The sequence below is a fragment of the Doryrhamphus excisus genome, chromosome 20, assembly GCF_030265055.1.
Source record: "Doryrhamphus excisus isolate RoL2022-K1 chromosome 20, RoL_Dexc_1.0, whole genome shotgun sequence".
In the NCBI taxonomy this organism is placed as follows: domain Eukaryota; kingdom Metazoa; phylum Chordata; class Actinopteri; order Syngnathiformes; family Syngnathidae; genus Doryrhamphus; species Doryrhamphus excisus.
The window spans coordinates 2,382,612-2,397,208 of NC_080485.1; the positions used below are offsets into that span (position 1 = coordinate 2,382,612).

At 39.6% G+C, this 14,597-nt stretch overlaps 1 protein-coding gene across 2 annotated transcripts; it reads right to left on the minus strand.

The window, feature by feature from the left end:
• Positions 1–476: 476 nt before the first annotated feature.
• Positions 477–12,031, minus strand: fam135a (family with sequence similarity 135 member A). 2 transcript variants are annotated; one of them, XM_058058973.1, is made up of 21 exons: positions 11,751–12,031; positions 10,565–10,694; positions 9,926–10,005; positions 8,906–9,045; positions 7,788–7,858; positions 7,527–7,700; positions 7,288–7,414; positions 7,013–7,166; positions 6,159–6,236; positions 5,737–5,786; positions 5,378–5,536; positions 5,165–5,238; positions 4,907–5,061; positions 2,989–4,816; positions 2,747–2,907; positions 2,566–2,657; positions 2,378–2,475; positions 2,131–2,282; positions 1,959–2,069; positions 1,741–1,854; positions 477–1,543 (listed from the first exon to the last, which is right to left on the minus strand). In XM_058058973.1, the coding sequence occupies exons 2-21, from the start codon at positions 10,639–10,641 to the stop codon at positions 1,338–1,340; spliced, it is 4,101 nt and encodes a 1,366-aa protein (XP_057914956.1). In that variant the 5' UTR covers positions 10,642–10,694; positions 11,751–12,031; the 3' UTR covers positions 477–1,337. The 2 variants fall into 2 exon arrangements, with proteins under 2 accessions (XP_057914956.1, XP_057914957.1); XM_058058974.1 differs by lacking the exon at positions 6,159–6,236.
• Positions 12,032–14,597: the final 2,566 nt, after the last annotated feature.

Here is a 14,597-nt window from a genome sequence, read left to right on the forward strand (position 1 = left end):
CAGAGAACCAGAGGCCGATTGGACTGTACCATTGTGAACTTTTGTAGGGGTGAGCAATTTTGTTTGTGGTTGACGCTCAGCCTGTTTTTTTTGTTTTTGTTTACAAAATCTTCAATTAATTTTATTTCGCGTAATCTGTAATCGTGTAGGCAAATTAAACGTTTTTAAAAAGTAGTCTCCAAGATTAAAGTAAGTTTGCTTTTCGTTCTATACCTCCTGTGTTGGGATACATTGTCTGCGGCTTTACCAACTAACAATTATTCAATATATTTATATAAATATGACTCTTTTCAAAGAGTACATACTGCCACGATAGAATGGAATAGGCGTAGTGGAGTCTCAACAGCAGTGGGCTAAATTTAGATGTTTGTTTAACCAACATATAATTTTCTCATAAGCACTCCAGCTGCTTTAGGAACACACCGCGCACACTGCCCCCTATAGGAAAATAATAGTCAAAAAAATCCACAATACAGTAATGTAAAAATAATTTTATATGATCAATTTTATTGGTCCAATATGATATATAAACATTTGTCCAAGAAACATGTTTCATATTGCAAGCAATACTTTCCAGTTGAAAATCACATAAGCACCCAACGTTACCAATCAAATACTTTCCATAAAACACCGTAATAAAAACAAAAAACATATGTGCTTTCTGTTGAATGACGAGCACTGCTTCCGCTCCCTGTGACAAAATGTTACACTGTAGCTTTGTTTCACCAACCCCACAGTCGGTAGATGTGCACAATGTTGCATAATGGATTAAAAACAACACACATTTCAAAGTCTGAGCAACAACAATGCTTTTTCAAATCCAAATCTTTTCTTTTAAAAAGGATGGAAAATAGTCAATATAAAAGCAACCTGTACAAATGACAATTTCCTGTACAAAAAGCTTGTAAAATGTAGTTGTTGGTGCAAATGGATGCAATGTCTTTAAAAACCGGTGGAAAAGGTTTCCAAATGGTGACGTTATGTGCAGACTTGCCATTTTAACATTGTAGCAGCTCTAAATTCATTTCAACACCCAAATTATTTGAATAATTTCAATAAAATATATAGAAATATACATAAATAACACTGAAAGGATAACAGAAAACTTGGCAGAAACTCCTTCCCCGACAAAAACGAAACAATGGCAGTAGAAAAATAAAAACTAACTCCTTATAAACTGATTCCAATAAAAACAGCAAAATAATCTAAAGTATCTATTTCATTAAAAAGTAAATAGTAGTAGTTAAAAACGAACTAAAAGTGATAGTCCAAGAATGGTAATTGGAGGAAAATTCAGATGTAGTGAGGTATTAACATTCGGCTGTTCACATGGTGTTCTACTGAAAAAACTTCAGGCCTGCAACAAGGAAGAACTTCTCCAGAAAGATCTCCGAATCGAGAACAGCAATGTGGGCGGCGCGACCGATGAGAGAATTGGCTGTGTTGGGAAGCGCATGGATGACATCATATCGCACGAGATTGCAGTCTTTATTCTGAAGGACAGGCAGCAGCAGATTCTCAATCATCTCAGCATACACTGGACCTGGGGACACCGTGAACACAAAACCTTTTGAAGGGCACAGAGGAGAATCACCTATCCATCCAGAAAATGAAAAGGTTGTAAACATCTAATGCATACTTCATACCGATTCTGTTGCCTCCACTACATAATGACACACAATATACATATGAATTAATTTGAAGAGTGAGAAATTACAGTTTAATAGTGTCTCATCTCACCAGTTTGTTTGTCTTTTAATGCCGTTTTGCACATCTCTATTCGAGCTGAATGATAGGGGACGTAGCGATCCTGCAGCGAACCCACCAGCACCACATTCTTGAAAAACTGCAGACCTATAAGAAACAGGTAAGTACAAACATTGACTATATACAATCACACATACATGCTAGTTATTATGTATGTGTGGCATGTGATCAAAAATAAAGTTACTACAAACCTGATTTCTTGCTGAGTTTGTAGAGAAAGGTCTGTCGAGGGTCGGAGTGGTCTCGGCAAGTCAGCTGCAGCAGTGACCCTGACTTTTTCCACTTCTGCATGAACCAAAGGCCTAGAAACAACATGTTTTTAAGCAACATCCTATATAGTACAATGAAGCCAATGTCACCCACCTGTATTGACCAGAGCTGAGCTGTTGTAGAGTGTGCCCAGGTGAGGGCCAGAAAGAGAAAGGAAGGTGTGCAATCTGCTCAGATAACATTTAAACCTGGGTCTGGTCAGTACGGAGCGTACAATCAGGTTTCCTAGAGAGTGGCCCACAAAACTGTAAGAAAAGACAAAAGCAAGGTAGAATGTAACTCTAAAAAAGTTGATGGTACTTTGGCACTATATCTCAAACATCCGGTTGGATGACCTTACCTTATCTTTGACAGAGTGAGGTTGTATATCTGGATATACTGGACTATTTCATCCAGGAGTCTGTCTGTCATTGACTCAAAGTCAGCAAATGTATCATTCTGAGGACAAGTACACCGGTAAGCCCGGAATCAAATATCGTGTTGCTATAGGGAACTACTACTCAATAGTGGTAAGTAAGCTGCAGTCACCTGGTTTCTCTCTGACATGAGGAAATCTATACGAGCACCGGGCAGCCCCAGCTCCAGGTAAGTCTTCACCAGTCTCAGGTCTGCACTGTTGCCTTGATCAGGAGAAGGAAAAACAACATGTGGTTTTTTAATACTAGCAGAGACTGAAAAAAAGCATACTCTTAAGAATAAGCCGCCTTACCGTCCAAACCATGAACACAAACGATGAGATGAATGCCCTCTTCACAACTTTCATCTTCCTCTAAGCTGAAGTAGGGAACACTGGATGCCAGCTCTGGTACTTCGCTGTACAGGAAGCCTGGAAGCTTTAACTGCTTCATTTCTTCCTTCGCCTTGACGAACCTGCGTGATTACATTTTAATACGTGAGTGTTTATTTTTAATGTATCTAAAGCCCTGGGTGGTAAATAACAACACAACTCACTCTTTCATCTGTGGTGTAGATGCACATTCGTACCATTGCAGATTACAACAAACAGAGGTAGAGGTATGACGCCTTCCTGTGCTTTGTCCCACACTAGTGGAGGCCAGATGGGAGCATATTGGCACCTTGGATAAATCCTGCCTTTCGTGGATGTGGCCGATGCCAAGATGTTCAAACAGAAGACGTGTCTCTTGTCCAGCTGTGTCGCCAGCACTGATTGGCTCCTCATCGGCGACACCATTCACAAATGCGTAGCCATCTCCTTCCTCATAGTAGCCATTCTCGATCATTTCATGCTCACCTTCATCCTCGTCGTCCTCAACCTGAGTTCCAGTTTGGATCCCCAGTGTGACAGCAGAAGTCTCCACTGGGCTGATCTCTGATACGTCTGTGCTGGAACACGAGCCAAAATAGTTCTCTACCATGCCACGTTTTACCAGATCAGTGCTACTGGTGGCAGAGTTACTTGAGGGACATGTTTGGGGTTCACTACGAGACTCTCTAATGGCTTCGAGACCAGATGCCTCCTCCAGTCTAACCTCCAAATTACCAAGCATTTTGGGGTCTATTTCCAAATCAAATACAGGTTTTACAAGCTGGGAGTCCACTATTGTAGCATCAGTGGCAGTTTTGTTTGGCTTATCCCCAGAAAACACAAGACTCTGCTCCTGGACCACAATACTAGACCTCCTGCAAAAAACATCAGCCCCACCAGATCCTCTAGAAGAACCTTCACCTTCATCATCTGAGGGCAAGGAGTTGATAGAAGTGAGTGATGACTGAACACCCCTGGCAGTCCGGGCATCTTCTGGATGAAGACACTCTGCTGCTCCAACGGGTTGCTGCACTGAACTTGACTGAACTGGCCTGAGAGCAGAACTTACGGGGGTCAACTGGGGCTGTGGGTCAGCAACAGTTGGTTCAGCTACACCGAGATCTGCACAAGCCGGTGGGCCGGAAAAAAGCTGAGGTGCAAAGGAGCTGGACTCACTCTCGATTCCTGAGTCAGAGAGGCGCGAAGAGGCACTCGGAGCTGCTACATCTGGCAGCCGGATACAATCACTCTTTACCTGTACTGACACCAGACAGGACCGCTGGCTATGCTGTGCTGTCTCCACCGCAGGCTGATGGTGTGGATTAGTGCCGTCGGTAGCAACATCAGTCCGAAGCGGTCTAAGAACTGTGACTTTGCCACCTTGGTTAATCGGACTTGGTTTAACCTCGATTTGCTTAGGTCCAGCAAAACACTGCGTGGGATTTTGGTTACTATGCTCAACTTGGTTATCTTTGTTCAGGGGCTGTTGGCACATAGACATAGTCCCAGTGTCTGTCTGAGGACACGCTACTGTAGAAGTTCTATTATCATTCGAGACATACTCAACAACACTCTGCACAAAGTGTGCTGAAGAGGCACCAGGGTCAGAATTAGCATTAGTCCGTAAACAACTAATAGAGTCCACCTGCAAGGCATCTTGGTCCTCCTCTAAGCTCAGAGGAGCCTCCCCTTCCTTATACTTAGTGCTAGGGTCAGTGAAAGGAGCTTTAAGGTTCTTGTAACCCACCAAAACCACAGAGTCCTTGGATCCGTGTCTGATGAGCTTCTTGGAATTGTCAATTTTGGAATTCTTCTTCAGTTTGACAGATTTGCCTTTGGATTTTGGTGGTGGATCAAAGCTGTCACACCAAGTCCTATTCAAGGGGGCACATTGCGAATCAGGTGGCAAGGAGCTGGCTGCTGCAGCACAGTCTTTTGAACTGGATTTGTCTGTTTTGCTCAGCACTGAGCCTGTCCGTGTGTTGTGCAGGCCAAGCCAGGGTCCATCACGATCTGGTGAACATACAAAAAGAAATATTTGGCTTAAAACCACTCAGCGAGGCTTGTGTCAGTCTACTTAAACATCAATTCTTTTTAATGGACCTTCAGTGATGGAATCTAGGTAACGATCCTCAAAAATGATAGGAAGAGAGCTGACATCACCGTCCAGGTCAGCACATTCCACCGGAAGCGGAGGCAAAGATAGAAAGTAACTGGAGCTTTTGATGGCATTAGTCATCTGCTGGTGACTGTGAGCACTGGCATAGAGGGGAAAAAAGGAGAAAGGAGGCACTATGACAGGAAGAACAGTACATCCAAAAGTTGGAATTTTAGTATTTCAGGTGAGTCACTGTGACATACTGTAACTCCTGATAAGCCAAAGCAGACTGTCTTGGATGCTCAAGACAGAAGAAAGCCTCAGCAAATCGCCTCACCTGAAATAACAAGTATTAAGTCAAGATTAAATTTGATTCTCCAACAACAGACTGCAGTTTAATGAAATAACAATATTATTCCGGAATACATGATACCCGATATGTAGGCATTTACAGGATTTAAGAAAATTGAACTCACTCTTAGTGTGTGGTGTCCCACAGCAAGAATGGCAGCAACTTGCTCCTGTAGGGATACAACCTCCAGAAACTGTCCCCACAGAGCCATGAGCAGAGAGCAGAGTTGGGCCAGATTCATGTTAACTAACTCTGCCAACTCATCAGGGGACTCTGCTTTTTGCTGGAGAATACAAAAAACACCACCAGAAGGCTCACCCCAGTTTCAAAATAATAGATGGTAATTCATTGTTGCAAATGACCCAAATGATTAAAGGAGGATACGGTATACAGTATTCTGCAGTCTCAATGTGATTGTGTTGCAAACACGAGTTTGCCATCATTAGAGAAAAGAAAACGCTTGTATTATTCAGGAGAGCCTACCTTCACTTGCTCACATAACTCGACTAGACGGGCCTCCAAGTCGAGCTTTTCTGAGGAGACACGGAACAGTATTACCCCTGTGATTACTTTTGTAACTTATTTATGACTGTGAATGTCTGAGGAAGATACACGAGTGAAGAATGTGGTGTAAGACAATACTGGTGTGGAAAAAGTACAAGACTATTCCTTAGATAAAATGATAAGATCAGAGACAATGTGTTACAAAAGACTGAGGCTCAGGCAAAGACCTGATATTAAATGTGGATAAAAGAGACAGTAGGAAAAAGATGGCAGCAGCTGCATTGAATCAGCACGCTGTGGCGTTGAGAGTGCTTTTCTTTCTACAGGAAGGAAACTGGAGTAAAGAGGAAAAAGGAGAAAAGGGTAGGCTGGTTTGAGGTACGGTGAGGGTCAGGACATACCTATGTAGACGTGCCTTTGACTTCGGGGATAGGGTCTTCTTAGTACTCTCTCATAAAGGACTTGCATGCTGGGCTTGGCTAGTAAGATTGCACATATAGGCATGTTTAACCTTTTATTGCTTTGTCCTTTTGGGATGGTTTAGTATCTGTCCACTGGTGCAGATTAGTCTTTGTAAGTCATAGTGTTTGTGAGACATAACGGTCAACCGTGCTTGGGAGTTGTCATGATTTTGTGTACTGAGCTCACAGATGCATTTATTATTAATTATTAGATTATTAATTTGTATATTGTTGCTGGGTTTGTGAATATACAGAATTTCCATTCAGGTGAAAGGACATGAGACTATGGGCTCTATTTTCGTGGCACAGCGGAAGGTGGCGGAGCTTGGCGCACCTGGCCACCTGGTCTATTCTCGGCAAAGGGCACCCGGCGCAATGGTAATTTGGCTGACAGGCGACACAGAGCACACGTCACCAAAACCTCACAGGCATGTCATCTTATGTCAGATCAAAGATGTCACGCATCATGGGTGCGTCACGCATAATGGGTGCGCCACGCATAATGGGTGCGCCACGCATAATGGGTGCGCCACGCTGCGCCGTTCATGAAAACTGCAAAGTGTGCTGGCCACACCACGTTGGCACAGCGTAATCGCAGCGCAGGGCATGTTCACTGCGCCTGTGCCTGGTCTACGAAAATTGAGCCCTTAACTAAATATCAGTGCCTAAGAAAGACAACACAAAATATAAGCATGTGTGCAAAAAAACGGCTGACGCAAGCATCTCTTTGCCCAATGTTATAAAGCAAATATTGCATGCATTGCAAATGGATGAGCAATGTGAATGTCTTTTACCTAGTTCCATCCGATGGGAGGAGGGCAGGTCCTTGGTGATGGAGGTGAAGTAGTCAAACAGTCCCTGGTAGGCTAGTAGGAGAGTGGAACAGAGGTTTTGGTGGAGACTGAGCGCATGCTGCACACAGTGGTCAGATACCAGGAACGACCTGCCCTGAGGGATCAGGATGGAAAATTGAAGACAATATAAATAACTGGGCTCAACGTTTCCTTTATTGCACTGAACAAAAAAATAAATGAGCTCTTGAACAAAATAGTTAGGGATGATTACGTACATCTTGTGACACCTGCTTGACATAACTGCTGCCAAAGACAACATTCTCTAGAGGTGGGATGACCGAGTCTTTGCTCTGTGCTGGAGCATTGCGATTAAGCCATGTGGTTTTCACTGGCCTTGGAAAACTAGGAAACAGAAGAAGAAGTAAAAATCCAACAGCTGTCTTACACATCCTCAAAGGAGTAAAATATTGAAATGATAGTATTTCTGTGTTGATAACATGGTTGTCAGTTTCACCTGATAAGTGGTTGATGTAGTGCCACTAGGGAGGCATGAACGGCTACAGAGATGACAGAAAGGTGGAAGTAGTCAAACATGACATTGATGTGCTGGTGGATGCCTTTCTGAAGGCTAAAGTGCAAACGAAGTGAGCGGCTGCTTATGTTCTGTAAAGAGCTTGGGTCATCTGGTCTATACGTAGGAAACACAGAAAGCACACATAATAACCAATATGAAATAACACTGTCAAAGGGGGGACAGAAGCCTATCAACACTTACGTGTAATCGCCATCAGTGAAGTACAGATCCAGAAGAAGCTGGAAATCCATGTCACTCAGAGACTCTTCCACCTGAGATTTAAAAAGTATTTAGAGACGTTCAGTGTGTAAATGTGTACAAATTGTCTAAGGAATGTCCTGTCTATTTGGTCAAATCATCTCACGCAACACTGCATTTATTAATCTATCCATTTTCTATGCCACTTATGCTTATTATTTGTTTTTATTACATTTGTGAGAAACTCTTTGCTGCCCCCTTAGTCCAATACATTTTCCCCAAATAATTTGGGGAACTATAACACTACAAAATAGAGTTGCGTTGAAGAGTTGAGTGTGGCATATATGTATGATACAATACTGCAGGGGTCTAGTGGTAAAAGCTATTGGTAAAAGTTAAAGGTTAATTTTTCCATTACATATGACATGCTTGTGGCATTGTTTTTTTTTTTTTATGCAAAACCGGGAATGTTAAAAATCCTTTTATTGACCTATGAGCACCATAAAAGTTTAAAAAAAGGATTACCCTCTAAGCATAATCTCCTTTCCTCCCCCACCCTTTTTGCAAAACTAGGTAACAGTGATGTAAGTGTTAAGTTCCCCATTCATTCGTTATTTGTAATTACTATTTTTGCATCATTTTCTGCATGTAAAAGTGTTATTGTTAGTTGCAACAGTAATTACAAAAACATTAGCGAATATACTGAACATAAGGATAACGGTTTGAGTGTCACTGTCCCACCATTTGGGGCCAGTGTAGTTGTAGTGAAACAAGGACAGGAGTCTCACTGATTCTGCATTATACCAAGTTTATATTGGTGTATATATTGGCTTATATGTGTATATTAGTGTAGTAATCAGTGTGATAAATGTAATTAATTCCTTCCCAGAGGTTAGTAGGAATGCAATGTCGGTCTTTAGGCTCAAAATGGTTGAGGACCGCCGCACTACAGCATAGGTCCAACTGACATTAAATGCAGGATGGCAGCAACCTTGTCCTAAAAATACTGACCTCGTTTCAAAAGGGGAGAAGTGAATTTTAGGTGTTTGTTTTTATATACAGTCTATGGGTCAGAGGTAACAACAGATCATGTTTCTATTTGGCCAAACTGCACAACCCACCTTCTTCTCATCCAGCAACATCATGACTTTAAAGACCAGCACATCGTTGACAACAACCTCTTCATTCTTGTACAGAATTTGAAATGTTTTGCTGGAAATGACATCGTCTTGGACCGAAGCAGGGAATGCAAGATCAGAGCCTGGACAAAAACCATGTAAAACATGTAAAAACATTTAGTGGTCATAGCCAAGATGGGTGCTAATGTACTTGTGTAACACTTCATCTGTTGTGAGTCAACATTGAACCATTACTGTGGATGAGACAGCACGAAGGGCCAAGGACCCAAAACATCCAAAATTCCTTCTATTGGACTGATGTATATATCGTAGTATCAGGGATGGTGTTTTGTTGATTTTACATTGTATGGAGGTTAAATTATTTTTAATTGTGTGGCAATTAAGTTAAAGTTAAAAACTGAAATGCAGTAAAGGTAGCTCTGATCATCCCAACATCACAGTTTGAAAGATTTTAAAAATATATTTTTTATGTATTAAACATTAACAGTAATTACAATATTTTTTACAGTTGTATCAACAATTTGACAGTGGGCTGAAAATAATTTAATCTCCAATATTATATTACCATTGTTTTTTTAATGTAAAAGCCTTTAAGGATCACTAGAGTAGATATATGACTTACTGTATTATTAACTCGGTTTTGTTAATTTAGGAAACAAGATTTTTGTAGGAGGTTTCGGCGACAAGAGAAGTACAGTCACCTCGAAAGGGGGTGAAGAGTGGGCTGAAAAAAAAAACCTGGAACAAAAACCTGACTGCAGAAGAAACCAAGACCCTCCCTTCTCAAACTTACTTTATATACTGACTATACAACATTCTCACAATTAAGACTGTAGACAAGCCTGTGTATTCATTCATTCATTAAATTTCTACCGTTTGTCCTGACTAGGGTCGCGGGTATGCTGGAGCCTACTATCTCAGCTGTCTTTGGGCGAGAGGTGGGTGCAGCCACAAGTCTGTGTATTAAAATATTATTTTCAACCGCCATGAAAATGAATTTACCGCTTGGGTGAAGAAGACTAGCTTCAATTTTGTGCGGGACCCGGGGCGGGATCTTCAGACTGGCACGAATCTGGTAGAACCTGAAAATAGAGACATTTGAAATGCTGGTATGAGATACGAGCCCTGTTATGTTTGTTGTCCAGTCTCCCAAGTACAGGCACAACCCACACACTTACTTCCAGTGTCTTCATTTGTAAAATGACACTAAACCATTCCTCAATAAATAATGAACACTTTCTTTTTGCAGTCACTCATGTAGAAAAGCTGAGCACTGAGGTGGAATTTCATTTCACCACGAAAGACAAGCCCCACGTGTATAACATCAACAGCTTCAAAATGTTTGCTACATCACGTTCCATCCTTAGGTTTCCGATAAACATATCAGATGCTACCTTTATTGGATCTGTCCTTTGCCACTTCAAATACTATAGAGTCTATACATTATTATGGGGTTTTATGTCATGTCTACAGATAATCAAGGGATTATCATATATGACAAGCTCTCGTGACATTACAGCTTTTCTGCAATACATCTAGTAAAATATATTTGAAGAAGCATTAGCAGATTACCACCTGCTGAACACAAGCCAGAAACAAACACAACAATGCACTGACAATTCAAATGATACACTAACTCACCCTCTTTGGAACAGGTCCACATTGTAAAACTTGTGGAGCTCCACCGAAAACTCCGCTGTGGCCTGAACTTCAGTCATGGTGGTCTCTACAGACTGGGATGCCTTACATCATCTGGGACACATCTGATGGCCTGTTTAAGAAATCAGACGCCACCAGGGCTGATCACAAAAACAGCAAAACTAGTATGATCCAAAAGAATGGAATTTTTGAATAATTCTGTTGCGGTTAATAAAAAAGGCAATTATGTGAGAAAATAGGGGGAGACAGAATAACAAAATAACACATAGAATAATATTCATAATATTATATAAATACATAAATAAAAAAATAAAAAATAATACATAAATAAATACAATTGCATGATTAATTATTAATTTGAGCAAGTATCAAATTAATTAATCCTCCGATAAAAATTAGTAAATTAAGGCCATATGTGGCAAAATTAATTTGAGGCTTTTTGACACACATCCTTGGTGTAAAGCAGTAGCAATGTGAGTTTTAACATCTGTAGCTTTTAACATGCATAAAGAAAAGGCTAAAAACCCCAGTTATATTAGCAGGTGTTTCTTTTTTTTTATTAATTATCAGGTGTAAAAACAAGAGACCACATCCAAACAGTCTGATATATAGTACGATGTTATCTTTACAAACAAGCTTTTCAAAATCCTGGTTTGTGTAGTAGGCCGAAAAAGGTTAAGTTATCTGACCAGTGTAATAGATACCTGCTTTAAGTATTTCTATATTCAAAAATACCAACGTTATTAAAAGTAGGACAGTTAGCCAAAATAGCACTCGTCGTTAAGTAAACACCGAGTGCAACATTTAGCTTAGTTACAATTGAAGCCAAACCACGAGCGACTCATTTGACTTCTCTTAAATAAAACCTGAACATTAGATTTCAAATAATTAAGCTATAATTAACACTTAATTTACACTGTTAATGGAAACGTACAACTGCTATGTTGATAATATTGGCAGCAGTATCATGCTGCTACAAGTGGGGAGTGACTCCTCAAGGTTCCCTAAGGGCCCTAATAAGATGTCAGGTACCGTCATCAAAACAGTTTACACAAACGTCCATAAAGGTGTAACATCAGCCATAATCGATGACCATTGTACCGACAAACTAGCTAGGCTTGTACAAGCTAGCAGGCTAACATCGGCTACGTAGAAGCTAATAACTCACCATTGCGCTGGGAAGCTAACATTAGCTAGCTAACCAATGTTAGCTCCGATTTCAATCCAGATTTCCTCTCCGGTTTCTTTCGCTCCCAGGTCCTGACTGAAAAGTCTTACTAGCTCAACGACTGGTCCACCTTCTGGTAAACCACAGACGAGAGCCACACATGAATGAAATACTGGCCATTTAGGCTGTAGAATAGAGATAGCTTTGACTCTATGTGAGTGCGTGTCTATGAGCGACTGTCAGACTCAGTAGCTAAACGTGTACCCGTTGACGAGGTTGGAACTATGCGTTCATTTGCGCATACACACGAGAGGCGCAGTTACGGCGCACATATTTATCCTTTTCAATGGAGCTTGGACTACTTTTATTGTAGCATATAATAATAATCTGTTTATTTATTATTATTATTATTATTATTATTATTATTATTATTATTATTATTATTATTATTATTATTATTATTATTATTATTATTATTATTATTATTATTATTATTATTATTATTATTGTTATTGTTATTGTTATTATTGTTATAATATTATTATTATTATTATTATTATTATTATTAGTAGTAGTAGTAGTAGTAGTAGTAGTAGTAGTATTCATAATAAATACTTTTTGGAGGTAAAATGAAAAAAAAAATCCCTTAAAGAGAACAAACATGCAATGGCAGGTCTGAGCAGGATTAATAATTTTGGACAGTGGCCTTGTAATGTTAAAAATAATCGTAATACAAATAGCATATACAGTACCATATTTTTAAATACCAAATCCCATATGGGCGTATGGTCTTTGACACTTCCTTTTGACATTTTGAACTATAAAATATGTCAATTTAATGCATAACAATTCACTTTAACACAGACTGGGACAGGCATGGCTTATTTTTAGCTCTCGCGTCACACTTTGCATATATTCCATAATATATTCCATTCCATTCCATTTCCTTCCGCTTATCCGGGTCCAGGTTGCCGAGGCGGCAGTTTCAGTAGGGAAGTCCAGACAATATAAGATCATAATTATCATAATGCAATAAGCTTACATTTAACACCCACAAATTACTACCTATATTTACACAATATTGCTGTGATCAAAGCTTTGATGTGTTTTTCTGATGATTTTTCTGATGATTAATAACTATGTGATTAAAAACAATAGAGGAGCTCTGCATTTACTCAGTGCAGTGCATGATACACAGTTATGAATGCAGGACTGCATTTTGGAAGCAAATCGCAGTATGTAACTGGAGAAAGGAAGTATGATGCAGGAGAAAAACAACAGTTTGAAGAGCAAACAATATTGACTCACACCTCCGAGTAAAAGTAAAAATCATCATTACTTGATGATCTGCATCATCTGCACAGATGGTATGGCAAGAGTCAAAAGGTAAAGCAAACTATATTATCCATTGTTAATAAATGTAGTGCCGACCTTCCTCCTGTAGCTGCTTATATAAGGCACTTAAGTATATCTTTAAGCACACAGTCTCGGTCTGCTATAGCTTATCTATATTTTATGGAACATATCCTGGTGGGCCTCAACACTGGCATTGCTCAGTGAGAGAAATCCAGCCCTGTTTTCCGTTAAATTTGACTCCTAGAATAGTGCAATACAATAGTGTACACAGTGTAAGATATCCTTTCTAAACGTGATGAAGAACTTTAACTTGATGTTTGTGATGTTTGGGTTGGTCACCTGTTCACATACAGTCTCAATTAAGTTCTTGTTCTTTAATGCACAAGATTAGACACATGCAATCCATAAAATGATATGTAAATGTTACACTTAGGGGGGAAAAGTGGGTTAATAAATTGACAATAAAAGCACAAATACTGCAGATTTCAGAAAACAACAGATGGAATGATACAGCACTTTACAAGAAGCAATGAAGTCTATAAAATTAAATAATTCATTCATTCATTCATTTTCTACCGCTTTTCCTCACGAGGGCCTCACACCCGAAGACAGCTGGGAAATTAAATAATTAATAATTTCAAAAAATCCAAAAATTATTACAACTATAATGATGAAAATGGTAATATTAATGATGATTATAATAATGATGATAATAATACCAATAATAATTGTAATAATGATAGAGATGATAACAATAATGATAATAATGATATGCCCTGTGATTGGCTGGATAGGCTCCAGCATCCCCCGCGACCCTCGTGAGGAAAAAGCGGTAGAAAATGAATGAATGAATAATAATGATAATAACAATAATAATATTACAATGATAATAATAATAGGGGAAAACAAGACTGTGGCATGAACATGATTATATCTTGCAAAAAGGAGTAGGCATTTATAAGCTTTTGCTTCAGCCTACTCCTTTTGGGCTTGTGATCAGATAGTTGAAAACAAATAAATAATAATAATAATAATAAAATAAGTAAATAATGGAAAGTTACATTTTGATTGATGTAAGAAATGCACTGTAATGTTTCATATATTTGCCAAAATAAAATAAAATAAAAACTTCCTGCTCACATGTGCACAAAGAGAAAGACATGGAGCTTACGTGCTAAAGAGGACATCACAAACAGGGAGAGATGGCCTGATATTTATTCAAGGCACTTGGTGCAGCTTTACAAACACTGGGCTTTTATTCCCATACACACACACACACACACACACACACACACATTCACACACTGTGACTATTAACAGTCTGTTGCTTTCTTGTATGCCCACCTTGCAGTTGTGATGTTGTCATCTCAAGTCGCCATGAGATCAGCATCAGGCAGGACCGATTCCCTGATGAGTTTTAAATAGCTGCAAATAAAACATGGGGGGGGGGGGGGGGTATTTGTTTACAATAAAAGCATCATTTCAGTGGGT